Raw genomic sequence first — 27,014 nt, forward strand, 5'->3', positions numbered from 1 at the left:
TACCTGCGGATATCACCCCAGTGACCACAACCTTGCTGTTAATAATTCCCTGAGGCAACTCCTTTTACCTTCCTTTTCCTTCTGCCATATGCTTTACTTCAGCAGCGACCTCTCTTTGCTTCCAAGTAACTGCACCCTCCTTTTCCTTTTTCTCAAGAGCCTTTTCATTAATCTCTTTGCCTGTAGAAGTCCCTTCCCAGATTCGTGTTCTGGTGTCAGGGTGTGAAAAGAAGGGAATGATCCTCTGGGAACAGAATGTGTCTGAGCTGATCCTGGACCCTAGTGGTTAGTATACATTTACATACACATACATGCATACACACACACACATATATATATAATTTTCCATTGTGATTACAGAAATCAGCTTCCCTCATCTGATCTCTCTGACACACAGTATCCACTCTGATTCACCTCTGATATGACTACAAAGATCACTTCCCAAACCTGGTGATGAAGAAACCCTAGATTCCACATTGAACCGCCTTTCTGGTTTCTTCTATTAGGTTTAAACTTCTTGTTCTTTACAAATTTTTGCCTTTTCTTGTTTATCCACCCTTCTGCTTTATTTCAGGCTGCTCTCTGTGAGGTCCATGAATTTTTAGAGCAAGGGAATTCTACCTAGTGTGGTCCTTTTATCTCCAGGTATCTTGTAATATATAGTAGTGAAAACATCCCTCCAGATTATTCTCTTAGATTTCCACATGTCTGCTTAGGGCGACAGCAGTGTTCATCCTTAGCCGAAACCGACAAGTGTTTTTTTTGTGACCAAAACTGTGTCCATAGGCAAATCTCAGTGTCTCAGTAAGGAAAAAGGACAGTGGTGGTGGCTGCAGTGGTGGATGCTGCTGCTGCTGCTACTACTACTACTAATAATAATAATCATAATCATAATAATAATCATAATAATAATAATCTGTCATTGATGTACACATGGATATTTTGAATATGGGGAATTCTTCAGAAGGATAGTGGGAAATTACTCTGTTTTGATGTGCTTGGACTGGTTTATGGACCGTAGGTGAAATGCTCCTCATTCCAGAAAAATGGGTTGTAGTTAATATTGTTTTGAAGATAATACATTTTTTCTTAGATTTAAAGAAGAAGAAACTTAAATATTTGTTTAAATGACTTCATATTAATCACAATAAAAGTATATTTATGGCTTCTAGCATATCAGAATTTTTATGCTAGGAAAACAAACTCATTTTCAGGCAACAGGTTGACACTGTTTTTCTCACTTTCTGAATAGACACCACTTCTGGGAAACAGGTTCTAGTGCATCAAATGTTGAAAACTGCCGGAGTAGGTGTTTGCACATGAATTAAACATCAAGCGACCTGGTATTTGACAACTGTTCTGTTTAGTTTTCTGTAACTGTGATCGAAGCTACAGCTAGCAGTCTGACAGAAATACATTTTCTAGTTTGTTGAAGCATTCTGAGACAATCCAATCATAAAACTTACTGAATCTGTCCAAAGTGAGATTATAAAATATTCTAAAATTTATTTTTCAGTTACAAAAATCATATGAGTGTAGGAAAGAGACCTCTTTGGTGATAATATCCACTTGTGTGCTGTTGCTAGCAATTGCGTTCTACAAGTCCTTACACAAACAAGGACTCTGCCTCTCTGAGTTAGATTTCTTAGCCTTGCTAGATTTATTTGAAATTTATGTTAGAATTTCACTGCTGCTTTTGGTCAGAAACCTTTTTCCAAATTCTATCCTACTTATAGTAATGGACAATTGATAACTGTTGAAAGGTTTATCACATTTTTCCTTTTGTCTCAATAACATTTCCTTTAATTTATATTTTTTTAAAGAGTAGTCATAAGGTTTTTTTCTCCTGTCTGTGTGTGATGTGTACCAAACATGTTTGTGCTTCTCAGGCAAGACAGATTTTCTGTCTCCCTGCTTCATCTGAGCATTTTTTCTGGGTACCGTTTTCATGTCTTAGGGCTATAAAAATAAACTACTCATAGAACGAAGAGGGTTTTCCAGTGCCTCATATAGTGGCATTTATATTTACTTATTGCTGTCAGAAGAAAAAAAAAAAAAAAGTTTGAAATGTATCAAGTTGAACTATATCGAGGTAAAATTTGTCTTTCCTTTTGCAGTCTAGCAGGTACTCAATAACACGTGCCTGTACTTCATAGAACAGACCAATTCAAGTATGGCCATAATTAATCAGGTGAAAAAAAATGAGGGAAAATGCACATTGCTTCCATGTAAAACAGTTCTATCTTCTAATCAGTTTCAGCTCAAACACTTCTTGAGTCACTATGTAGTATTGTGCATTTAGTAATCCTCAGTGGATTCTTTCCTATGTGCTTTTGCAGCTTCTGTTCTTAATCTCACACAGGACATTAACATCCACAATTTTTGTGGTACTAAGTTTTACAGGGCGCTTCCCCTTTGCTGAATTTCATCTCTATTTGATTGTTTTGAACCATGATTCATTTGATGTCTGGCATGTCTTTACCCAGGAAGAGAGTGTGAAACGTCCCTTGTGATTTTGTAAACCTTCTTCATATTCCAATGAATTAATTTATTTTCCAGATTGAAGACTCACAGATTATTCAATTGTTCCTCATGCAGAAGTGTAATCCCTTCTTGTATATCCTTTTTGAGACGAGGGGACTAGAACTTCACATTATGTTCAAACTGTAGATGAACCGTGGTTTACAGTGGCATAACTGTATTTTCTGTAATCCTGTACTGGCATTTCATTTACTTTTTCACTGCTACTGAGCATTAAACTGACTGTTTCATGGAACTTCCTACTACAAACCTAAGATCTCTCTTCTGAATAGTAATGGTTAGCTCAGAGCTCATCATTTTAATATGAAATTAGGATAGTCTTTTCCAGATGTGGCACTTTACATTTATCTACACTTAATCCCAGTCATTCAGGCTCATAAAACATATTCTGCTGCAGTTCTTCACAGTGCTCTCTCACCCTTACCGCTCACTCTAAATAATTTAGCACCATCAGCAAACTTTCTTATCTCTCTGCTTACTCTCTTTCCTATATAGTTTGTGAGTATACTGCACACTACACAGGTCAGCACAACTCCACTGGAGACTTCCAGTGTTGGAACACAACATTGTCTACAGTTTATCTTTTAAACAGTTATTTTACCATGTAAGGACTCTCCTTCTTATGCTATAACTGCTTAGCTACCTTAAAAGCCTTTTGTGAGGGATATTTCCAACATCCTTTTTGAAAGCTTAATTGATTACATTACCCAGATTGCCTTTATCCATATGCATATTTGCTCTTTGAATGAATTTCAGTGGATTTGTAATGAAGGATTTTTTTAAAAAAAAGCCAAGCTGACTCTTCTCAAGCAGATCAGAATTGCTCAGGTGTCTGCAGTAATTCTGTTCTTTATTCTAGTATATAAGAATTTGCCTGACATAGATGACAAGCTTACTGGTCTGTAATTCCCTGATGCTCTGGAGGAGGATTTTTGTAAAATTGTCACCCTCCTATGGTTAGGCAGCAGAGCAGTTTTATGTGAGAAGTTATTCACCATTGTTAATAATTCAGCTATTTCATCTTCGACTTGCTTCAGAGTCCAAGTGGGTACTGTCTGACCTTTGTGATTTGTTACTTTTTATTTTGTCTATTTGTTCCAAAACTGCTTCAAACCAAATCCTTCACAAAATCCCTTAGAAAGAAGAGATGCATGAGGGAGATCATCCCAGTTTAATCCACAGTAATGCAAAGAACACCCCATTTTAATCCACAGAATGCTTAGAATACATTTAACTTTTCTGCCATGGCTTTCCTTTTGTATTTTGTCTATTTATCTGCTGGTCTTACAAAATGTCTGGCAGGCTGTATTCTTGTGACATGTTTGAAGAAAGATTTATTACGTGGGTTTGTTTTGGGTTTTTTTAACATCTGATAATGCAGTCGATGCAGCTCACTTATTACACACATTTGCCATAAACAGTAGAAGAGATTTTCATTTGCTTCCTAGGTGAGGTTCTTTGGCTTCACACTACTTACCTGTCTCTTAATTTTTACCACATTGTTGCTCAAGTCTTAATTTTCCCTTGGTCTTGGTAGAAACTTCAAACTTCATGTCATTTATGCGTTCGTCATGCCTCGACTCTTCTGTCCAATTCATAAATGAAATAATACAGAACCCAAGAATGATTCTTGAGAAACTCAACTGATAAACTCTCTTCTCCTAGTTTCCTTGTCACGTTCTCTTGGCTCCTTTCCAGATCTTGCACTACTTGCCATCTTCCACATCTCAATTACTAATCTCCCATGAGTGAATAGCAAACAGTACCTTGAAATCACTTATATGCCATCTCTGTGATAAAAAAATCCAAAACAACACCAAACATACGCAAAAACTTTTCTTGCAGAAAAGAGATCAGATGGGTTAGCTTAACTCTGCCTTCAATGGATTTCATTGTTTCCCACAGATTTATGCATCTTTCTTTGTTCTTAGCTTCAAAACATATTTAGTGTTAAATAAGTTTATGCTAAAAGTCTGTGGTTTTCTGGATAGTTATTGTCTTTCTTAGACTTTGTAAATAATGTAAGTTGTTTGCGTATCCTTGTCTTCTTGTCTTTCCTCATCCCTTGGTTCCCCACTCCATATTGTCCTAATCTGATAGAATCATCAATCTTGGCAGAAGGACATACCATTTCATGTGTCTTCAGTCTGTTTTGGGTAAGCATTATCTTGTTTTCTTAGACATCTCTGTCATTGTGTCTTATGGATGTGTTTCTGGTGCATCATTTCCATTCTGAACCATTCTTTTCTACTAACTTATTTGCTTTTGCACTTGCACCCAATTTTTTCTACCTTGTCTACCTTAGGTCAAAAAAATCAAAACCTGAGTATGCATTTTGCAAGCATCTTTATCTCTACCCAATTATCACAGCATAGTATTTCTACTCCTCTTTTTGTATTGTCTCTTCATTTCTGCCATGTAGCAAAAGGATCTTTCTGTATAATACTTTTTGCCTAATCCACAAGTAATATTCACTCTTTTTCTTCCTGAAACTTTATTTGCTGATCATCCCTTTGATTCAGAATGTAAGTCAATAAGAGCTTGTACTTAGGGAGGATCTATGCAAAAATAGACAATATTTCATCATGTGTGCAGACCATGACACATCCTCTGTACCTAAACTTTTCTGTCTTCCAATAAGATATGATCAGCCATGCTGCTTAAGGAGAGGATAACTTGGCCTTTACTGAGCCATAAGCAAAGATTATAGGATTGTTCAGATTTTCACTAAAAGAAGAAATTTTCATTATGGTTAGGGCAGTTTCTGTAGAGGAAAGTACTTGTGAATTCCTTTCAAAAATTCACACAAAAATGCAATATTTTATTTTTCTTTTTAAAAACTCAAGCCTGTCTAATAATTGTAGTAATGGAATTTGTAAAAATATGCTATTTTTTTTACTATACAAACTTAAAAATCCGGATGGTACATAGAATCATGGAATGGGTTGGGTTGGAAGGGACTTTAGAGATCCTCTAGTTCCAAACCCCCTGCCATGGGCAGGGACACCTGCCATATGCAAGGCTTCACTAACAAGAAACACTACTGTGCATTCCAAGAGTGTCTTATCCCATTGAACAGGCAGTACTGAAATTTTCTGGTGTTTCTGAAACATGAAATCAGCTTGTAATAAACTGGAGACTTGTTTGGACCCAGGAACTACCCAAGGCATCTACTAATTTCCTGATTTCTGCTGTGTCCAGGCCTTTGTCAGCAGAAGTTGTCAGAAATGTGGATGTATTTGCTGGGTCTATAATTTTAAATAACAACTTTTTTCATTGTTCTTTCCTCTTCCCTTCTCCACTTTGTTCTTTTCCCTTAGTTTTTAGCACTTGAGAGCTTAATACTATCATTACAGTACTTACTTTTTGGCGCTTTCCACAAAACTTTATTTATGACTTTTATGATCTCTTAAGATGCATCAGTACCCTTACAGTCTAAGAAGATGTTTAATTTAAATTCATTATTTAGGCAGAAATATCAATAGTGTATAACTTGCAGATGTCTGAATTCATGAACTGAATAGAAGTGCAGCATCTCACTTGGGCCTGGATTGGGTCAGGTCACTTGCTCAGATATTTCAAACATTATGTCAAGATGTAGTTGTCAAAGGCAAGTGCATAGTTACAGCTCCACACAGCAATTTTCCAGCATAGCTCTATGGATTTGATGTTACTTTCAGGAATACCGCATGGCATAGCTGTGATTATACCCAACTTCTTCTATATTCTCATCATTTACTGTTGTAGTTCTTTTTCCTGTACCACAACTATGTGGTGAGTCAGCCCTTAGCATTCTAATTTACAGATGATGTGGAAAGAAAGCAGAGCTGACTTAATGATTGACCCGCTGGAGCCAAAGATAAGGTACTCAGTGTTCGTGCTGAGAAAAGTTCTAAACCCCTTCCTTTTAGGAGCACATCTCACAAGTCACCAAACCACCTTCCTAAACACAGGCAGTCACTTGGATGGCCAAGTATTCTGCTGAGGCATGCTGGGGTTGTGTGGAAGTAGAGCTGAAGAACCTGAGTTACAGTTATAAAAATATAAAAGAACATTTAGAAACTTTTCATATGTATTCTTTACTATTGGTCATTTATACGCTATCTTGCACTGACACCTAGCTTAAGTATATTTTTATTTAATAACCATCTTTTATCCTGTATGCAGAGGTAGTATAAAGATGCACTGTATTTTAAAAACAGATTTTGTTAGCTATGGATTAAATGAGGGAACATAAGAGCCTCGTGTGTGGTCCTTCTTGGATTCATAAATATAAAACTCCAGTAATGGTCTGTAAAATAAAATTAAATAAGTTTAAAAATCAGTCAATCTCATTCTCCATTATTTGTATTCATTTCTGACATGTAACTTTTTCATTTTTCTGTTTGCAGTACCACTCCACAGATCCAGCTTAACACTTTAAAATGATGGCCTTTGTGCTAGATTTTTGGAATTGTGGATGGAATGCCAATTGTCTTGAGCCACATTATTTTGACTCAATTATTAAATCTAAACATGGAGATGAATTTGTTGACCCATGCTGGGTCAACAGCAATAATGTAATCTGATAGGATTTGGACCCCAGCGTAAGTGTAAATTGATAGGATTTGGTTATTTTTGGTGCCAAGCATCCACCATTGCTGAACCCAAAGGGAAAAATACTAATCAATATAACTGAAAAAATATATATCAACTTGTATATGAATATTCTACACTATACATTCCTACAGCATAGAATACGTGGCTCTAATGTGCAAGTAACTGTTACCAGAACGCTTGGGTGGACCTTTATCTGTAGTTCTTCTCTGCAGTAAATTTATAATGCTACAGAAGATAATCAGATCGCCCTAGGGCAGGATTAATCTCATACACAGACAGATGTGCTCTGAGCATGTAGAGTGCAATTCCATTTCCAGAATTTGGGTACCCAGCCCCAGCTGAGACACTCAGGCATTCTGCCTGGCTGTGAGCTGCTGGCTAATCTCAGACCTCCTGTGCGCAGCATCACGTCTGCTGGTTTGATGGGGCTGTCTTGGTTTTTCTAGCATGTCTGTCACTAGGCACTTCAGTTTAGCACTGAAATTAACCTCTTGAATTTGAACCTTTTTACCCCAGCTCAGGAAAGCATTTCATTTCAAGATGGCACTTACATTTTAGCAATTTAACCTAATTCTACTTAAGGATGTGCATGATGTTAAGTATGTGATTAAGGTGTGCTTAATGTTCTGTAATGAATTTATACTTCTGGGTCTTGTTTCTTCTAGCTACGTCTTTTGTGTTTAAGAATAAGTCTCTCATGGTCAGTGCAGGGGCAGCTCCCCCTCCCTTGCAAAGACATGATGTGGTGAGATGTACTCACTAGAACACCACTTTAGCATTGCAAACTGCAGCATCCCACTTTCAAGGGGAGATTTCTGCTGGGTCCTGTTACTCAGACCAGACCTGGGAGGGAGGGATAGACCATTCTTTCTATACTGCAGGCCCAGGCACGATGGGTCACGGTGGATTAGCCAGGTCACTGTAGATAGGAAGACAAGATGGGGTTACTGTCCAGCTGCAGCCCAGCGGGACATTTTAGCTCTTCTATGCGATACTGTCTGCCCCTCCTTCTCAACATTCAGTGCTACTTGCCTTTCCAGCATGGCACAAAACATAAATTGCACCAGCACTATAGGAAGCTACTGGGAGAAAGAGGCTACTTACCTGCCTTCAGCCCTCTCCCTGGCTCTTACAGTAGCAGTTGTTTTCCTGTGTGTTGTTATGACAGCGAGCAAAAGCAAGGTTTCCTTAACTGCTGTAGTTTTACTAAGAACATTAGTACTTGAGAAAAACAATGTAAAGCTGTTATAAAGCCGAGTGTAGTCATCTGCTGCTCAAGATAGCTTGCAAAAAATAAATTCAATAGTGTCTATAAACATGTTCTTTAATTTTTCACTCTCTTTGTCTCTTAGGGATGGAGGATGTTCATCACTTTGCATACATCAATGCAAGTGCAATTCAACTTCATAATGACATATAGTCTAATTGGCTTTAAAATGGAATTTTGTTTTTTGATTGCTAATTTTCAGGTAATGACTTTCTAATTGATTTTCTTTTTATGAACGACCATTGATTCATTCCCTTCAATGAAACTCAGTTGGCTTCCCAAGAGAATTTATGAAAAGATGCTGAAAACAAGGATCTATCACTGCTGCTGTCTTTCCACCTTGCTTTGCTCCCTGTTCTGCCTATTCTTTTTATTCTTCCCTAAGCAAGCGTAGAGTAACAAGGCAAAACAATTCTAGTGTGTATATATATGAGTGTGAATAGGGCTCTTTGAAAAAAACCCACATCATTATTCAAAGATTGATTGAACTTTTGTGATATTCTTTGTAAAAACTAGGTATTCATCATGGCCTCTGATATATTAATACGACAGCTATTTATCATTTGTACTGGAGTTATTCTAAGCAATCAGTTTGGATTGCACAGAGATTATCAAAACTGATGTTGTTTTACAAAAAGAGGAATGACAATTTTTAAATGGACGTATGAGCTATTGTGTTATCATATTTCTTGTATCTTTGAGTTAAGTCATAGCTGAGTTGAGCTATTGTGTTATCATATTTCTTGTATCTTTGAGTTAAGTCATAGCTGAGTTTGTGTGAAGCACAGTGGAGACTGCCTGAAAGCTTTCTGTGACAGTACAATACAGCAATCCCAGCTAGATAATAACGCATAATGTGAGTGATAACTGGAAACCTTTTGGTGATCCTATTTAGGAAGGGATTGAACCCTGATATTTAAGATAGTGACATAGCAACATAGGAAGAGAATGAATTCCACAAAAAATGGATGGAAAACCATGCTGCTATTCTAGCCTGATTTTACACATTCATCGGAGGGTCTGGGGGTGTGTGTGTAGCTAGTGTCTCTAAAAGAAAGCCTGTACAGATTTTACAAGCCAGATCATGTTGTCATTTTGCAAACTGTTCAAGGCAAATTATTGATGTTGCTTCATTATCTGATTATTTAGACGTTATGGAAGTCTAGCCAGTGTTTTCTCATCCTAGATTTCCAGGTTCTTGCAAAGGACAAGTTATCCATGGTAGTGAACCATCTTTGATACAGAACAAAAGACGTAGCAAGATCCAGTGATTAATGAACAAACCAAAGCCCAAGTAGAAATAATGCATAATATTAACACTGAATAAAGTAACCATTAGAAGAGCTTCTAAAGGGGTTTGGCAAATTTGATTTTTACATCACTTTCAGTTTTGAATTCAAGACTGAAAAACCTTATGAATTTTGCCCTATAGCCCAGGCTGAGAACTCATCACTTGAACTGTTACACGGGAGTAGGTGCACTGTGTCTACTGAACTCCAGGCTGGATTATCATAACACTCCCTTCTGGCCACAAAAGTCAGTGAGTCTCTGTCATTTCTGGTTTTTTACACAAGCAGGGATGTAAAAACAGTGCATAGATTGGTTTTGGTTTTAAAGGATCAGTGCATAAATATTAGTTAATTAATTCTCAGCAAACACTTCTGAGAGTATTATCTCTGTTTTACAGACAGATCCAGTTTCAGAGGCATTGGGCTGTTAGACTAAGTTCACACAGTGTTTAAGCAACAAAGCACAACTGCCAACAATCCTTCCTGGGTGCTGTGCTCGTAGTATTACAAGTATTTACAGAGCTCTATCAAGTGACTGTAGAGATGTTTCCTGAAGGCGCTTCCTGCAATCCTATAGAGAAACAGAGGAATGGTGTGATAGCCTCTTCCTTCTGACAAACTCCAAATTCATTCTGATCACATGCAAGCATGTTTTCAAAATAGTCTCAGGGAGTAACTAAATTAGTCTAGAAGGCAGGGAAAGTGAAAGATAGGGAGATCCTGGCTCCTCTGTTTTTCTACTCCTCCCTCCTAAAAATAACCCCAAAGAGTATTCTTGGTTTCTCTCGTATAGGTTGTAGAGAAATGGATATACCAGGGTAATAAATAGCAACAAGATTGTGGTGCCTTCACTGCAAAAGCTGGTGATGGTAAGAACACCTGCTGTTACTGAGAAACAGCAGTGTCTCTGTGACATAGCTTTGGAGAAAAGGATATGCGAGAAGGTTAATTGTGGATCGTCTACCAACTTCTCGCTGACTTGGCCCTTTGCGTAGGAACAGAACTGCACTCCACCTTTTCCGTGCTGCTGCAAATCCTTGTCACAGGTGAGTTGTAGAACAAATATTGGGGCTCAGTAATAAAGATCTTTGTATGCCAGAATTTCCACCTTCTGCTTCTACATGAGTAGTAAAACGCACGAGGCTACTAATGGCACAGGTGTTGCTCTATTGACCTCCAACTCTTCCTTTCCTTCGGTTGCTCTAGAGGCCCTCAGCCCTGCTCAGTGACAGGCTCAAGAGAAGCGATGAAGTCACACTGAACTCAAAATGTCACTGCCTTCTTGGTAAGGGAAGCATGCAACCTGGCTGCCAAAAATAAATATAGCAGAAATACTTGAGTCAGGTAAAATTGCCCATGCTGTGTGAGGAAAAAAAATTACTTGCACACAACTAGTGATCAATTGACTCGAAATGTTCAATCCGCTAAGATTTATAGCACAGCTTAAAATTAAATTTAGGAAGTTTCTGTTGCAAGGAAATTAAGCCATTAAATCAGTTTACTATTCATTTTATGAATTGTAAGGAAAAGAAAAGACAGGTGATCCAAATTTTAAAATCCTTCCCTCTTCCAGTTATTGTTTTCAAAATAATTCACCATTGCTGATTATTAAACAAGGATGGGGGGTGATATATGGAAATTCTCCTATTTCAGATGCTATGTGAGGACATTTGACCTAGAAGATAGCAATACTGTAACTTTCAGGATAGTACTTGATTTGAACCTGAACAGAACAACTTTATAGGGAAATTACAGAGGTGCATTATCTCCGCTAAAGGGAGAAATGTAACTTCTGAAAGAATACAGCTAGCAAAGAGGTAATGGGATGAAATCAGATTATTCACTTTAGAACAAAAATAGTGCCTACAGTATGTCTTATTTTATTGTTGTCTCTTTTGTTAAAAGTTGAGTTTAATAAATTCCCAGGGTTTCCAGACAGAGATTACTTCTTACTTTAATTTGCTGATATGGACATCAGGCACTTTTGGCATGAAGACTGAGTTGCCATTTCACATTGTCTGAACGGACTTAAGCAGAGACACAAATATTCTGTAGCCCTTCCAACACCCTTCTGTCATTTTCATCTTAGCGGGGGGGGGGGTGGGGGGGGGTGGGGCGGTGCGGGGAGAAGAGAAAAGATGTCTAAGAACTTAACTGAAAGAAATCCCTGAAGAAAGAGGTAACTTGTAACCGTTCAGATATTTCTTTGCACATTCCTTTATAATATATCCTTGTGGGTTTTTTTTAATAATTTCAAAAGACCAAGTGGTTAAAACTGTCCTTATTTCCCTGGAAAGGCAATCAGCTTTTAGATGCAAGTTGAGGACAGGCGGGCATGCTTGAAGATTGTCACATATTATAATTCTGCCTTTGAGAATTTCTTAGTTATACTCCTTTTATCAGTTTGAAAGAACTATAATAAACCATCCAACTACAGGTATTTTTCCTGAGATAGGAATTTTGAGTTTACTTGCAATTTTTCTTATGTCACTCTGCATTTGGAGCCCCTTTAGCCTTGGACTTAGTTTTAGAAAGGATCCATATGCTTTTCATTGATGTTTCCCATATCTATATTTGGGTTAGATTTTTTTGCTCATATCCTGACCAACAGAGCAAAACATTCTAAACCTGTGATCCTTGATTTAAGGAAGTTATTTTCAGATTATGAGCTTTGCCTAGGGCAAATAGGAAAAAAATAAAGGAAAATGGCTAGAGATTTCCTGTGCATGAAAAGTATTTTGTTAAGAGTTTATTTTTTTAATTTTCTTTCCTCTCGACATGGTCAGACAGTACTGCAACTACAGCAAGAAACTGACATATGTATTAGTGTTAGATAGCAGTAGGACTAATTTTATTTTTTCTCTAGACATTGTTAAATCTTGACTTAATATTATACGTGGTTTTTGTTCCTTTTATAAACATTACAACTTGGAATTATACAAAAACCAAAACAAAAAGAAACTTTTTCAAGTTTCTGTAATTTAAAATGCATTTTATACTGTTTTAATATGTTTTAAGGTTAGCTGAAGAAGTGTTTAAAGAAAGCTTATTATTTGCTTGTTATTCAGTCTTACTTCCCATTATTGGGAAGTTCATTTGAATTGTGGATAATTACAAATGTTATTTGCAATTTACTGTAATCCCAGCGTTAAACAGATACTGAAAGTATACTGGAAAAACACCTGATTATTTAATTTTGTCTTTAGAGTCTGTTTGTTGTTAATTCAGTATACAAAGTTAACTTCAAACTTGAAGCAATTAATACACAATAACCAGACTTATTCCCCATATCTTGATTTACAATTGTATTCCTGTAATGAACCATTTCATATATTGCACGTCTTTTGGTTCAGGGTTGTTTCTTGCACACTGATAGTCTATGCAGAATTGCAATGACCTGAGAAGTAGTCTTTGGACACTTACGTGATTTCACATATGAATGAAAACTACTCATAACTGAGAGAAGTTTATCTTTAAAATTTACCATCTAGATTTTCTCCACCGCTTGAAAGGAATAAATATGAAAACAGCAAGTATGGTCATTTTGTTTTGTAGTTATAAATTGAAGTTTTTCTATCATGAGCAGAAAAGGTTTATATTAATGTATAGTAAATCTTTCTTATATATATATATATATCTCCAATCAAAAGCTTCCTTTATTTAGTTACTATCTACTTACTGAATATAGAAGATTCTAAGTGCTATTTAAAATAGGCTTTACCTTTGTACCTCTTCTGAAGGAGGATGCAAGGTCTTATAATCCAATGCACTAATTGCAGGTGGTGCAGAATAACACTGCTGAGTTTGTACCTGTGTCTCAGTACACTCGCTAGTAACAGCTCTAACTTCTTGGGTTGCAAAGTTTCCTATGAGTAATAACCTGGTAGAGTAGTGCAGCGGTGTAGAAGAGATGCAAGAAGCTGTGAGACCAGACTGTACAAGGTGTACAAAGAATAAGTACTGTTTTGAAAATGACTTAAAAGTTAATTAAAAAGCATCAAAGTGTGTAAAAAGTGCATCAATACTAGAGAGGAAAAGGAAGCAAGGAGCATGCTGGGCTCCTCTGTGCTCACCCCTCTTCTCTGGGTGAGAGCTTGGTTAGGGTTGAGCTCTGCAGCCCAGCAGCTGGTGATCAAAGTGCTGTTGCTCTTGTTATTTCAGTAATGATTGCAGTTAGTTTGGAAATACATTCTTCCTGTCTCACTTTCGTTCTATAGAAGATGTAGCAAAAGTAATTTTTGTCTGTTAATGAGTAAATTCTCACAACTTGTAAGAAAAGCAGTTTTTCCTGTCTCCATAACCATTTCACACTGGGTTTTGTATTCTTCTGTATTCTTTTTTATATAATCTTTCTTATGCTTTTCTTTTTCTTCTGCCTAGTGAATCAGTCACTAGGAAACTTTGGGAGCTAAGTTGTTGATTATAATCTCCATTTTTCAGAATACATTTATATTGTACCCAGGAAAATTTATGTTTTACTGTTTAGCCAGTGAAGAGTGACAAGTTTTTAATTTAAGTCCTATCTCCCATTTTGCTTCACTGACCACAAAAGGCTCAGATTTCTAATTTAGGCACCCATGTGAATACTTGACTAAGTGCTTAATAAGTATTATTTTATTTTTACAACCCTATAAACCAAATGAATTTTTACTCCCTATTCTATATGTGCAACTGAGACAGTGAAAGATTAAGTTAAAAGTACCTAATCATTTTGTGTGCCCTGGAAACTAGACTAAGTGCCACTGAGAAGTTTTTTGCAACTTACTTGTGGAGCATCACCTGGGAGCTGTCAGAAAGAGAATCCAGCTCCTCTGCTACAGGGTGCACCCATACAGCACCAGGGCATGAAAGTAAGGGAATGTGGCAAAACTGAGCTAAAACAGACCAAACCTGAAGTTGTTGCTTAAATGGCTTAAAAGCCATTCAGTTTTTTTCTGTCTGTTTAATATTTTTCTTTCCTTCTGCAACCAGTTTTCTTACCAACTTTACCCCACCCCCTCTTTTTTTCTACCCCCTTCCCACCCCCACCCCCCCCCCCTTGAAGTTAATCTCAAAACATTTTCCTTTACCCAATTTTTTTGTTCTTGCTGTATCGGTTTCCATCATACATTTGGGCTGGATTTTCATAGGTATTGAGCAGAGAATTATTTCATCAGCAATGAGGTAATTAGAGCTTGACTCAATTTTCTAATGAAGTTAAAGGTTCTTTTTTTGGAAAACGTTCATGTGGTATAACATGACTGCATTTTTGAAACATCTCAGTTTCTCGGAGATCTGATATGGCTTTCAGTTGGCTTGTCCAGAACCAGTAAGTGATGTGAATTTTCCCAGTGCCCCTGGCTCCGGGCTGCCCTGCAGTGACAAAGGTCCCCCCCAGCACCTCTGACCTAGGGCTCCCAGCGCCCAGCCCGACCTGCTCCTCTCCTCACTGGTGTAGGGTCTGGAGAACTCCAGGGAATAACAAACCTTTCATAGCTTTTCTTTGCTGTCCAGGCAGAGGTCTGACAGGCATAACTAAAGCTGTCAACTTCTCCAGTTTGTAATCCTTCTAGGTTTTAAAAAAGTATTTGTTTTGGAATTGTGGGGATTTTCTATAAAATAAAAAATTCAAGGTTTAGCCAACTCCATGTTTAACTCACCTTGGAATTCTCGAAGAAAACCCAGTTATGTTTCCCACAGACAGCGTCTGTTTGTGGATATTTCCATATGTTATAGTGCCACACCTTAATTAATGTGGCTTTACATGCAAATCCTATTTCTGAGTATGAGAGCCGTTTATAGAACTATACTACCTTAGCACAGACCCTGTAGTGTTTTCACTATCTTTGTGTCAAAATAAAGCCAGAAGCCTAGATTTTTTTCATAAATTCAGACCCATAAATTATTCCTTCCTTTGCTTAAAATGTAATAGCAAATATGACTGTCAAGAGGTATTATAGTAAGCATATAATTAAAAGTAATAAAAAATACTATTTATTAAAGATGGATATAAAAAAATAGTTCTTCCTCTTTTAACTGGAAAAGGAATATCCCACTATTCCGTGAACTGCATTATTTTTACATCAGCCTAGAGAAAGCACACATTTAAGTAATGTTAATACTTGTTTCTGAATAAATCATTAATTTGGTTGGAGTACTCTTCACCTGAATTAAGTCAGGTGAAGAATTAGTTTTCCCCTTAAGAAGGTTAGGTTCTCTGGTATATAATTGTGACAATTTTTTAGGTGTGAAGTTCAGGGGTTTTTCTCTGTCTCACTAAGACTTGAAAAATTATAAATGCCATGTTGTTCATTTGATTGAGTATCTGACCAGCATTCTTTCTTTCTTTTCCACTTCGGTTGAAGTATGAAAGCTTCCACTTGTGTTCACTTCATGTTTCTTTTCATTTAGTCTTCAGAGATATTTTAATGCAGAGATTTTTTTTCCAATCCTTTTTTGTAAAAGGTGATCAAAGCATTTCCCCAGCCAAGATTTTCTAACCTACTTCCTATATCCATAAAGTTGAGTACTGAATGGTATTGCAAAAATGTCCTTTTACAGCAAACTAAATCCATTTTTGTCAGTTTTACTTAATTAATACTATTAGGTTGCATGTTACTTTGCTACTAAACTTTACTACAATACTGCTGTAAATTTATATTTTAGCTTTAACCTTTATTATTGTTGATTAGAACATCATTGCTGATAAATACAGGAAAAAATAAATATGAATTTTAACTTCTGTTCCAAATTTCACTAAAACCTACCATCACTTCTCTCAGGTTCTTTGTGTATGCAACGAAAATGATACTGAACGTCTCTACTGTGCCTTTATGTACAGTAGTGTCACTGAATAACACTGATAAAGCCAAAGTGAGTTTCAAAGATTGTACAGCTTCTTTTTGCTGCCACTTCAGCTGAAGAAAGCTCCTGTGCCAAAAGATTACTTTTTTAAAACTTAATTAGCCGGCCCACTAAAATATATTTTCTGTCCTATAAACCTGCCCTGGTAACTTTTGAAAACCACTTGGAGCTGAGCAAATTTTACTCTTAAGAAAGATAGTCGCAAAACTCTTAGTGAGTACTTCTGAAAGCTCCGTTTAATGTTCAAAAGCAGTGTTTAAAAAGAATTTGGGACCATATTTTCTTACCTTTCTCCATTCTTACTATTTTGCTGTCCTGTGGAGCACTGCCTTTGAGAAAAGTGGTTGTTACTCTCAAAACTTTTGATCTTCCTATTGCAATCTGAGCTGAAACATAAAGCAGCTTACAGAAGCTGGTATCCACTACAAGAAAAGAAATGAGTTGTAGAACAGATGATTTTGGATTTGGACTAGTGAGACAGTGCTACCTGGTTTACAGACAAATGAGCCATTTTGGCAATTTTCCCAGTTTGGGTTAAAGAAAAAACATGTTACTCACGAAAAGCAGACATCTGGCAGTAATACTTAAGTGAATTCATGAGATTAATAAACTGAAAAAAAAGCTTGTTTAATTGATGCTGGTATTTTCACCTTTTTCTGAAAAACAGTTTTGTAAGAGGGTTTCCTACTGCAATATATATATTTTTTTTTTAGATTCACTCCCTGTTTAAAAAAAAATCTATTAGCAGTGTGGGTCTACATTATTCTTTTAAATCTTATTAAACTGTTTGTTAACCTTAGCAGATATGTAGCTTTAAAAATTATATGAAGTTGATTTTAAATGAAAACCTATCTTTCTGAGTCCATGTACAAATCGCGGTCAGAAAAGGAGATTTTACAGCAATAGTACATAATTCACAAGCTCCTGTAAATTGATTTTTCAGCCTTGCAGTGATGGATTTTGGCCTCACGTTTGCATTATCCACAGAGCATGCATTACTGTACCACATTTATCTAAATGAAAGCTGTATTTAAAAGATATTATTCTGCTGGAGACTAAATGGAATACATTTTAATAATCTGGGAAACTAATGACAGACTGCCGTATTCTCTATTAATTGTATTTATGCATTCAGCCAATAGAAACCTGCAAAATATCAACCACCTGCTGGTTTCAGCTCTAAGTCTTCCTGACAGACGGCTGGAAAAGCATAAAACAGGGCACAAAATTTGCAGAGCTACAGAAAATCTTTCCTATTTTTAGAATTGCTTTTGATCAATCATTTAATCAAATTATGTAGAAAATACCATGCCCTCCTATATTGAGCTTCCTTTACCCCTAATACTTCTAGCAAATTAAACAAACAAACCAACCCCCCAAACAAAACAACCAGGAAAACCCTCAGTAAATTTTGATAAGATTATGCCAAACATCACATTAAGACATACCAAATGGAAATTGCTCGTGAAATATAGAGTGTCAGTTTGCATGCTCACTAGAATATATATTTTTGAAGGATCAAATTCTTTATTCCTTCTGTGAAGTTCTGACTCCTAGAACAAGACTAAGAGAATAGGCAGCTATTCAACAGGATTTTTTTGTCCTCATTCAGTGTATGTTTTCCGTTGTTGTTTATTGTCTTTTATTCAGCTCAGAAGACAAAACTCTTTAATTTCCTTATGAACATTTACCACTGGAATATGTAAATGCTTCATAAATTAATTAATGTATCTTACAAGCTCAGCTATGAAGTGAGGAGTGTCATCAGCATCATTTAGTACATCAATAGATGCAGTATAGAAAAACTGAGGTGAATGCCATTAGTACAGGTCATAATTTTCTGCACCTGCCAAAGAACGGATCCTGTGGATCTTCCTTACATTTACAACTACCTAGATCTTCTGCACACTGTACAATATAATTATGCATCTAAGATATCCTTTCGGAATGAGTAGTATCTGGGCATGTAATTAGGTATTGCTGTAACTGCAAGCAAAGGGCTGACTTAGATTTTATCCCTTTCAAATTTTTGATAACTATATTTTGCAGTACTATTCCTTACAGCCCAGTTGTTTGTTTCTTTGTTTTTCATTCCACTATGAGAATTTATTATAGGATTTTATATATATTCATTCTGATGACAAATGTGTAGATACTACTACTGAATATTTTTTCTTTGTGACAAAAATATCTTTCTTTAATGAGGATGCACAAAAATTTATTTTTATAGGCTCTCTAGTAATGGGTCACATTTTCTCTGTTCATTTATGACTACTCTCTTCACCATTACAAGACACTTATTTCTATTGAAAATTACATATAAAGAGGTGTGAAAGTTCCTTTAAAAATTTTGAGAATAACTGAATCATAATCTTTAACATCTGTCATCATTGAATTAATGGATTGTCCATAAACTGACAGGACCGAAAAATAGTCTACAACGTTAACTAATGGATATTGTTTACTTCTAAGCTTGATGCTGTGAAATATTTTACTAATAGGCACAAAACTACAAACCAAGTTCTAAATATTTACTTTGTTGATTTTTAAAACTCTCTTGAGAGCTCTTGTATCTTTCCCTGACTTCCAAAATTTCATTAACCAAAAATAAGCTATGCTGTGGGTGACAGCTATGATTAGGAAAGAAACTGGACATTCACTTTCCAGCATGTAATTCATCTAAAAATTCTTAGAAACTGGAGAAACTGAAGAGATCCCTGTCTATTGTAGGAAGCAAGTTATTTCAGTGTTCATATTTACAGAAAAATGACTGGTGTGTCTAATCTTACTGAAAGAAGATGTGTATCTTCTTCCCCAGAACAACCACATAGTTGGACAGTTGATAACTCAGCAAAAGATTAGTGATTCAAAATGGATTGCTCTGTCACCTAGCAGCAATTGTTCCAATTTCAATTATCTGTTGTGAATGAAGAGATCTAGATACTACTGTTTTCATATCATGGTGAATCTCTGTAAATCAGCTATTCATTTGGTCACTATCAAAGAAACATTAAAACAAATTTCAGTGCAACCTACACACTCAGAGGACATCACTACTTAATGTTTTCCTTCAGAACCAAACCTTTATAACATATGAGAGAGATGTAATACAATAATTTTTTTCTTCTTTGCCTTAGGCATTTCCAGGAAATACAAACTCTGATAGCGTGGTCCGGCATGATTTACAGCATCCAGTTATTGCTCGCTACATACGGATAGTTCCTTTGGACTGGAATGGAGAGGGCCAAATTGGGTTAAGAATTGAAGTCTACGGCTGCTCCTATTGTAAGTTTCTCCATGATCATCCTTTTTTTTCCCCTTAAGTAAAAACTGGTTTTGGATATCAGAATAATTAGGAATCTCAGGTAGTTTCTACTTAGATAGATTAAGATGTCCCAGGATTGCTAGTTACATGGCCCAAGGTCATCATAAAATATTTATTGTCACTAATTTGTTCATTTCTGGAAGATGTAACGCTGGAATTTGTGATAGTGTTTTGAAGTTGCTCCTTTTGATCTTCACAGTTTCTTTTACAGAATAGGCCAGTTGAGGAAAAAAATCAGACAAATATCATGTTGAGGGGAACAACTGGGAAACAGGACATAATTTATTGCCCGGTGCTAGACATAAAATTAAAGCAGATTAATAAGAATTATATCAGTAGCTCAAATTCTCTAAATATGTGACATGCTTTTCAGAGCTTTTTCCTTTACTATTTGAATAAGATCTTAGAATTTATTTAGAAATCTGGATGAGTAATGGCACAAACTCTTCTGAAGTTAACAGCAGAACTGATTATGTATTAAGAAAAGCAAGGGTAATTTCGAAATGCTCTTCCTTGAATTCCATACTTCCAGCACTTATAAAAAGTCTACCAACTTGCAGGAAATTGTCCTTTGTTAGGTTTTTTAGGCAGTATCCTGGCTTTCTTGGTGTTTTATCTGGAAGGAGCTATTTGAGATTTGTATTTTAGTAACCAGGTGTGAGCACAAGGTGAGGAGCTCACATTTGGAAGCCTCATCCATTGACTTCACTGGGTGACTTAAGGTATATGTGAGCCCTTTGCCATCCTAACTACTGAAAAACAGCTCATGATTTCAGTTCTTTCAATTTGGATAGGTACGCAAGGCCATATACTTTCATTTACCACCAATAAGAGCCACCAAAGTATAGAGTTTTGGTATTATTTTTCCTATTTCCATGCAATGAAATAAAGACCTATTTTAAAAATTTATATTAAACCACAAACAATTTCCAAACAGCTGCAGTAATATAGTTGAGAAACCAAACCAAACTTGCTGCCGTGTCAGTGCTGTTGTGCTGAGGGCACACAGGGGTATAAAAAGGCAACAGCATATCTGTTATTTTGAGGAACTGTAGGTTATTCTACAGCTGATCCTTACTCAAAGAGAAACTGCTTCTGAAATTTATTCAGTACATGGCTCTTAATTAAGCAAGTGTTTACCATCATACTGGTAAAATGTTTTATGTGCTGTTTTAAGTATACCAAACATTACAGCGTGGTTGATTTTGCAGCATGAAACATACTTGTACATCAAATGCAAATTCAGGTGTTTGATACAAGAAACAAGCATCTACTTTACTGTGAAATGCGACTCTAACAGAAAGAAAACATAGCAGAATCAAATAATAAAACACATGTTTGTTGCTGCAATATTTACAGGTAAAAGTAGTTTGTTGCTGTGGGGGTTTTGTGTTGGTTTTTTTGTGTTTAATGGGTAGACAAAATACTGTAGGTACACAACAGGATGCTTTTAGAGGCTTAAGGTAAATGTGAGAAAAAGCAAAACACAGCCTGTTGGCAAAATTATTTCAGTTTTATGAAAAGTTGCTTGCTTGGCAGACTCTTGGAGGAGAATAAAAAGCATTTGGCAAGGAAACAATGTATGGTACTATGAAAATATTGATAAAATGTGTCTTCACAGAAAAACTCAGGTGTCCAAGCATAACTTTGCAATTTTACTGAGAGAGTATTTCTGGTCTGTTTGTATTAGAAGTCATTCCAATAATTGTTGGGGTTTTTAAAATGTAAGATTAATAATAAAATTTTACATTTTTTATCAGTATAGAGACTTTTCTTTCAAAAATCCTCCTACATTACAGTGGGTTTTTTTACATGCAGGGATCAAATTTTCCCAAAAATGCTATCAGTAGATAGCAGCAGAGCAGCTGAGAATAAAAACTAAAAATTTCTTGCGTTAAGGGTAGGGCAGTGCTTTTTTATGACTACTGGAACAAGGTGGTAATGTGTGCAAATTCCCAACGTGTCTTCAAATTTACCATTTGTCAACAAGGATATAATGCTACATTGTCCCATGTAGACTGTCCTTTGGTGGAGGCAAAGTTTTTAACCTTATGATTAGAAATGCCCATATTTGCATATAATTATAAGCATTGTCATTAACCAGTGTGATTTGCAGATTAATCCTGTTGTCATTGAAGGAACTGGACGTTTAGATAATCATTATTTTTCAGAGCCTGATTAAAAAATAGGCTTCTTGTTATAGCCGCCCTAAATTTTGGAAAGATTACTTAAATAAATAGGCTGACCAATACATCACAACCATAAAATTTTCTTTACGTGTATAGGTTTATATTGAATATATTGTTTTATTTAGATATTTTAGAAGCACATTTGCAGATACAGAACCCAGGTAGTTTCTCAAAGTGAAAGCAAGGTTTAATTAGGAAGCCAAATGCTTGATGACTACAAAGCCTCTTTCTTTGCACGTTACTGCAACCTGGTCATTAGTCTTAGAGTATTAAGGAAAAGAATTCCTTGTATTGAGCTGTTCATTCAAAAGGCAGGTCATTATTTGCCTGATTTTCTGGTTCCTATTTTGTTTGGGTATGCATGTAAGGTACACATTTTTTTTTTTGTACCAGAGGTGAAATCCATGCTCTTCATTGCCCAGCAAATTAAAGTTAAAAAGTGGTATGATTTCCAGAGAGGGGTAAGAGGTCACATCTGTTCTTTGGATAGGTCATAGCATTACCAAATCTTCTTTCAGTTTTGTTTTGGTTTGCTTTAAATTTGAAATCTTGGCTGTCTTTGACTGCACCCTTTTGTTTTGTGTATATGAGATCTGTAGGGTCATCTTCTAACAGAAGACCTCATAGAAGTCACCAAAACCAAATTAGGCCCTCACTCTACAACAAGATTCAGAATGAACTTGTATTTTTATCTGTGAATAAACAGTGGCATTGAATTTAGAAAAATATTTCATTCTCTATAGGACAAAACTATGTTTAATTTTAAAACATATGTTAATTAAAATTGGGTAAATAACTTACTTATTGGCTATATTCCTGAAGGAGTTAAATGAGGAAAACAACAAATAGACTGTCGTGTAACATAAACGATACTTTTAAGTCAATGGTAGTTTCACTTTTTATTTTAGAATTATCTATTTCGTACACTGTGAAGGGGGAAAGGGTCTTTACACGTGCAATGACATCATTTATCAAAAAGCAAGTCACAGAGAAAAAAGCAATGTAACTAAAGGCAAATATCCACTGAATCTGCTGAGTCAAAACCAATGGCAGGTTTTTATGTGTGCTCTTTTGGACACAGAGAGCAAAGACATGTGACATATATAGTCTGTCATGTCCACAGTTATGCATTTTTGAGATAGGCAGCACAGATGGCCTCTGGAGGCTATGACAACCATGGTATAGTACATTTTGCTACTGGTTCCTGAAGATCTTATAAAGCTCCTTCAGGACTTTGCTGTATGAATAGTTCCCTTAGTCTCCATCCTGTGGCAGATGAATGCCAACAAAAATGGCAACAGCGATACTATTGCATAGTCTTTGGCTATGCTTTGCAAGATAACTCTGTTGCCGCCATCTGGGTGCTGAAATTATATGAGTGGAAAGCATTCACTGATACCTTCAATTTTTTATACAGCTGTGTTGATTTTCTGCAACTAAACAGTATGTCTGAATCTTTTTGTCACAGTTGTACACCTGATGGTAAGAATTTTCAAAATCCAGATGTTTCTCACCTCTGAAGTGTAGCATATATCTGAAAAAAAATCACTTGTAAATGGCAGAAAGTCATGCTAATACTCAATATACTCAAGGCAAATAGTTGTCAGGAACAATGATAAAGCTCCATGAATGGCTGCAAACAGCTTTTTCCATTCATTGACCAGCTCTGTTTGCTAACACTTGGGAAGCCCTGGGACTGAACAGATGTCACCTGTGTTTGCAGATCTGTTCTTTCAGTTATTAGCTACGCTACTTGTATTGTGCTACGTCAAATGTTACTGTTCCCATTTTCTGATGGGTGACTGATTTTTTTAGGGAGGGAGGGAAAAGAAGGAAAAATTGTAACCACAGTCCTTAGGGTTTTATGAAATAATGAATGTGTGTGTGGAGAGCATTTACTCTCCAAACAATAAAGTGAACAAAACCTTAGTCATGCAATCATTTTACAAGGAAAAAAAAAAAAAAAGTTTGGACATGCTGTTAAGGGATGAGCCAAGTGGATGTATACAAGAACTGATTAGGAAGTACTGAAATGCTAAAAAATATGGGCTGAACAGATCATTTGTGTAATCATCGGTGGAGTTAATCCTGTCTGCCTGCAGTGATTTTAACTTAAGCTTTTGTTTCCTTTGGCAGTTAATTCCACATTCAGCTTTACTTATTGTTAGGAATACTTATTTGAAATCTCTTTTGCTTGGTTTCATTCTGTTGGCACTAACTATCCATCTCTCATTTGCTGTCTCACATGGTTGTCATCAATACTTAATAAGAGACATCCATCCTGTCCAGAATCATCTGTTGCATCCAAACATCAAAGTGACTATTTAAGGTAGATGAGAGAGCTGCTATAACTCCCTTTTGTGGAATCTGATCAAGTCTCGCTTGATCAATCAGATATTGAATCACCAGATTCAATAGTATACCCTGGACGTTTTGTTTCACCAGCATAGCATTAAAAAAAAAAAAAAAAAAAAGTATTAACCAAAGACCCTTGAAGTGTCATGATTGCTATTGGCATGTCCTGTGCTGAATAAAATACAGCTCTATATGTATATAAATGTATGCATACATATTTCCGCTCTTACACTTTTGGTAACTATGTGAATATTCACCTAAATGGTAAAGATACTAATGTAGTCCCATAATCTGCATAAAGGATTCACTGCCTCTTCTTATGACAATTTACTTATAATAGATGTGCCACTAAGTTGTCTGGCCAGATTTTTCTTATCTCTGACATCTTAGTAGTAAACTCCATAAAAATATTAACTGGCAGAAAGGAAGAAGCATTTTGAACTGTATTATTTTCTTTAATCGTATTTCTAGCAATTTTATTGCTTTGGATATAGATGGATTTTAATGTGGGGTAAAAACCACAGACCTGAAGCAATTGTTTAGCAGTGGTTACTGTGAACTGGATAGCTTTGCTTGTGACAGGGGGTGGGACAGTTAAGAGTTCTGCTAAACATCCAACTTTTTTCCCTTTTTCTCTTAAATTTCTGTGTTTTTATACTGGGTAGTTCTATACCTATTTAGGTCTATGTGATTTTTAGCCATCATCTTCACAGCTCATCAGCGCCAAATATAGCTTGCTAATCTCTGTCATTAAAGGTGCATGGCTGAATACTCACATCTAAACTATGGAGAGTCAGGGAAATTAACTTTTTCGTCGCAAACTTTTAAACATTGGTTTGAATATAAGCTCTATTTGTGAGCTTGCTTCTTTGTTAACTTACTTTCCAGGTTTTTGCCATGCAGAAGGTATATTTTTTTTTTCCATAACCATCATGAAAATCGATGCCTTTTACACTCCATGTAGTCTCAGGTCATGGTAGTCTTTAAATAGCAAAGGTTTTTGTAATTTAAGACCAAAAATGCCATCTTTCTTTATAAACATTTTTTATACGGATTGTTTTTCTCCACTCCCTCTCCCAGAGGAGATGGTTGTGATTGTTTCTACTTGCATGCTCGTATATTTTGGCACAAAAATAAGTGAGAACAGGCTTCAGTCCATTTATTAACTTTGATTGTTACCATTAACAAATATGGGCCTATTTTGGTAGTAGGTACTACTTAAGATTTAAACCGTCAATTTCCTGCGTTTAAAAGATAAATTTAAAACCTAGTATTTGTGTAGTGCATTAAAAAAATTACTTCTAAACTCAGAAGAGCTAGGCTAAAAAATAAAGCTATTATTTCCAAATACCTAGTTTAATTTTAACTCTTTTTTTCCTAGATTTAATATTTCAGAAAGATTGAACAGTCTGTTATTTTCCCATTTCTAGTTGTATATGAGGCTACTGGTTGGGGGGGTGTTTCCCCCCACCCCACCCCACCCCCCAACCTTTATTTCCTTAGCACTGAACCACCAATGGTGGTGATGATGATTGCATCTGGTCCTCATGGCTATGTTCTTCTCAAAGTGGCTTCCAGGGTTTGACTTGAGCAACACGCTTATCACAAACCTCATAATTGCAGGAGCGGGCTGGAAATTAGGACCATGGGTGGCAATCAGTTAGCTGAGGGGAATGTGCTCGAGCTTGTATGTTATGAACCCTGGGAGGACAAGGAATGTGAATAGACACAACAATTAACATGATGAGTCATGCTGAGAGAGCATAGGGGACTGGGGGATGGGTGGTGCCAAGGATGGCGCCAAGGAAAGGTAACACCTTGCTGTTAATTGATGGTAGTTAACCACCAATCAGGGATTGCATAGTATGCAACGCTTAGCTTAAAGAGCCAATCTGTTTAAAATGCTCAGCTTCTGAAAGTATATATAAACTCGTGTTTCTGTACAATAAATTGACATTTTCTTGAATCAAGCTGTGTCCCGTCTCTCCATCGCGGTACATAATGGATGCAGTCTAATAGTCAGCCCAAGTGAGTGATGCCCAGGGTGAGGTGGCCACCTCACAGCCCAGTGTTTCCTCAGTAAAAGCCAGGAAGACGCCTCTATGCTGAACCATCTGGCCCCACTGACCCCTAAGGGCCAACTGGCATGCCATCATTGACCTAGTCCCACCTCACCATGAGTAACAATCTGGCACATGGAGTCCTGTATTTTGAGGATAAGAACTCCAACCACTGGATGAGTTGACTGGCCTGGACCTCTCTTCTGCAAAGAAGAGATGCCTCTTTGGTAAGACTCAGGTTGGTATTTCTAACTAAAGTGCCAAACTCTTGAGTTTGATTGTTGCAGTAAGTGTATTTATTGACAGCAATTCCAGATTTGTTTTACCTGTCACCTTAATAAATAATATATTTTTTTTAAACTTTGTAAAACTGTTTCAATGAAAGTCCTTAAACTGGACTCTGCCAGACAAATGTTGAATCTCAGCTGAAAGTCCTTAAATTGAGCTCTGACAGGTAAATGACAAGTGATGATTGGCTGTACATCTAAACCTTCAGAATCAAAACCCGTTGACCAAGTTTAAGACTAGGATTGGATCTAGCCACAC

At 36.4% G+C, this 27,014-nt stretch overlaps 1 protein-coding gene across 2 annotated transcripts in view; it reads left to right on the plus strand.

The window, feature by feature from the left end:
• Positions 1–27,014, plus strand: part of CNTNAP2 (contactin associated protein 2) — a 1,159,973-nt gene that overhangs the window by 469,119 nt on the left and 663,840 nt on the right. For both annotated transcript variants that reach the window (XM_055709318.1, XM_027816209.2), the window contains one exon: positions 19,677–19,824. In XM_055709318.1, coding sequence (XP_055565293.1) covers positions 19,677–19,824 — 148 coding nt within the window. The remainder of the gene's footprint in view (positions 1–19,676; positions 19,825–27,014) is intronic.

The sequence above is a fragment of the Falco cherrug genome, chromosome 4, assembly GCF_023634085.1.
Source record: "Falco cherrug isolate bFalChe1 chromosome 4, bFalChe1.pri, whole genome shotgun sequence".
Taxonomy (NCBI): domain Eukaryota; kingdom Metazoa; phylum Chordata; class Aves; order Falconiformes; family Falconidae; genus Falco; species Falco cherrug.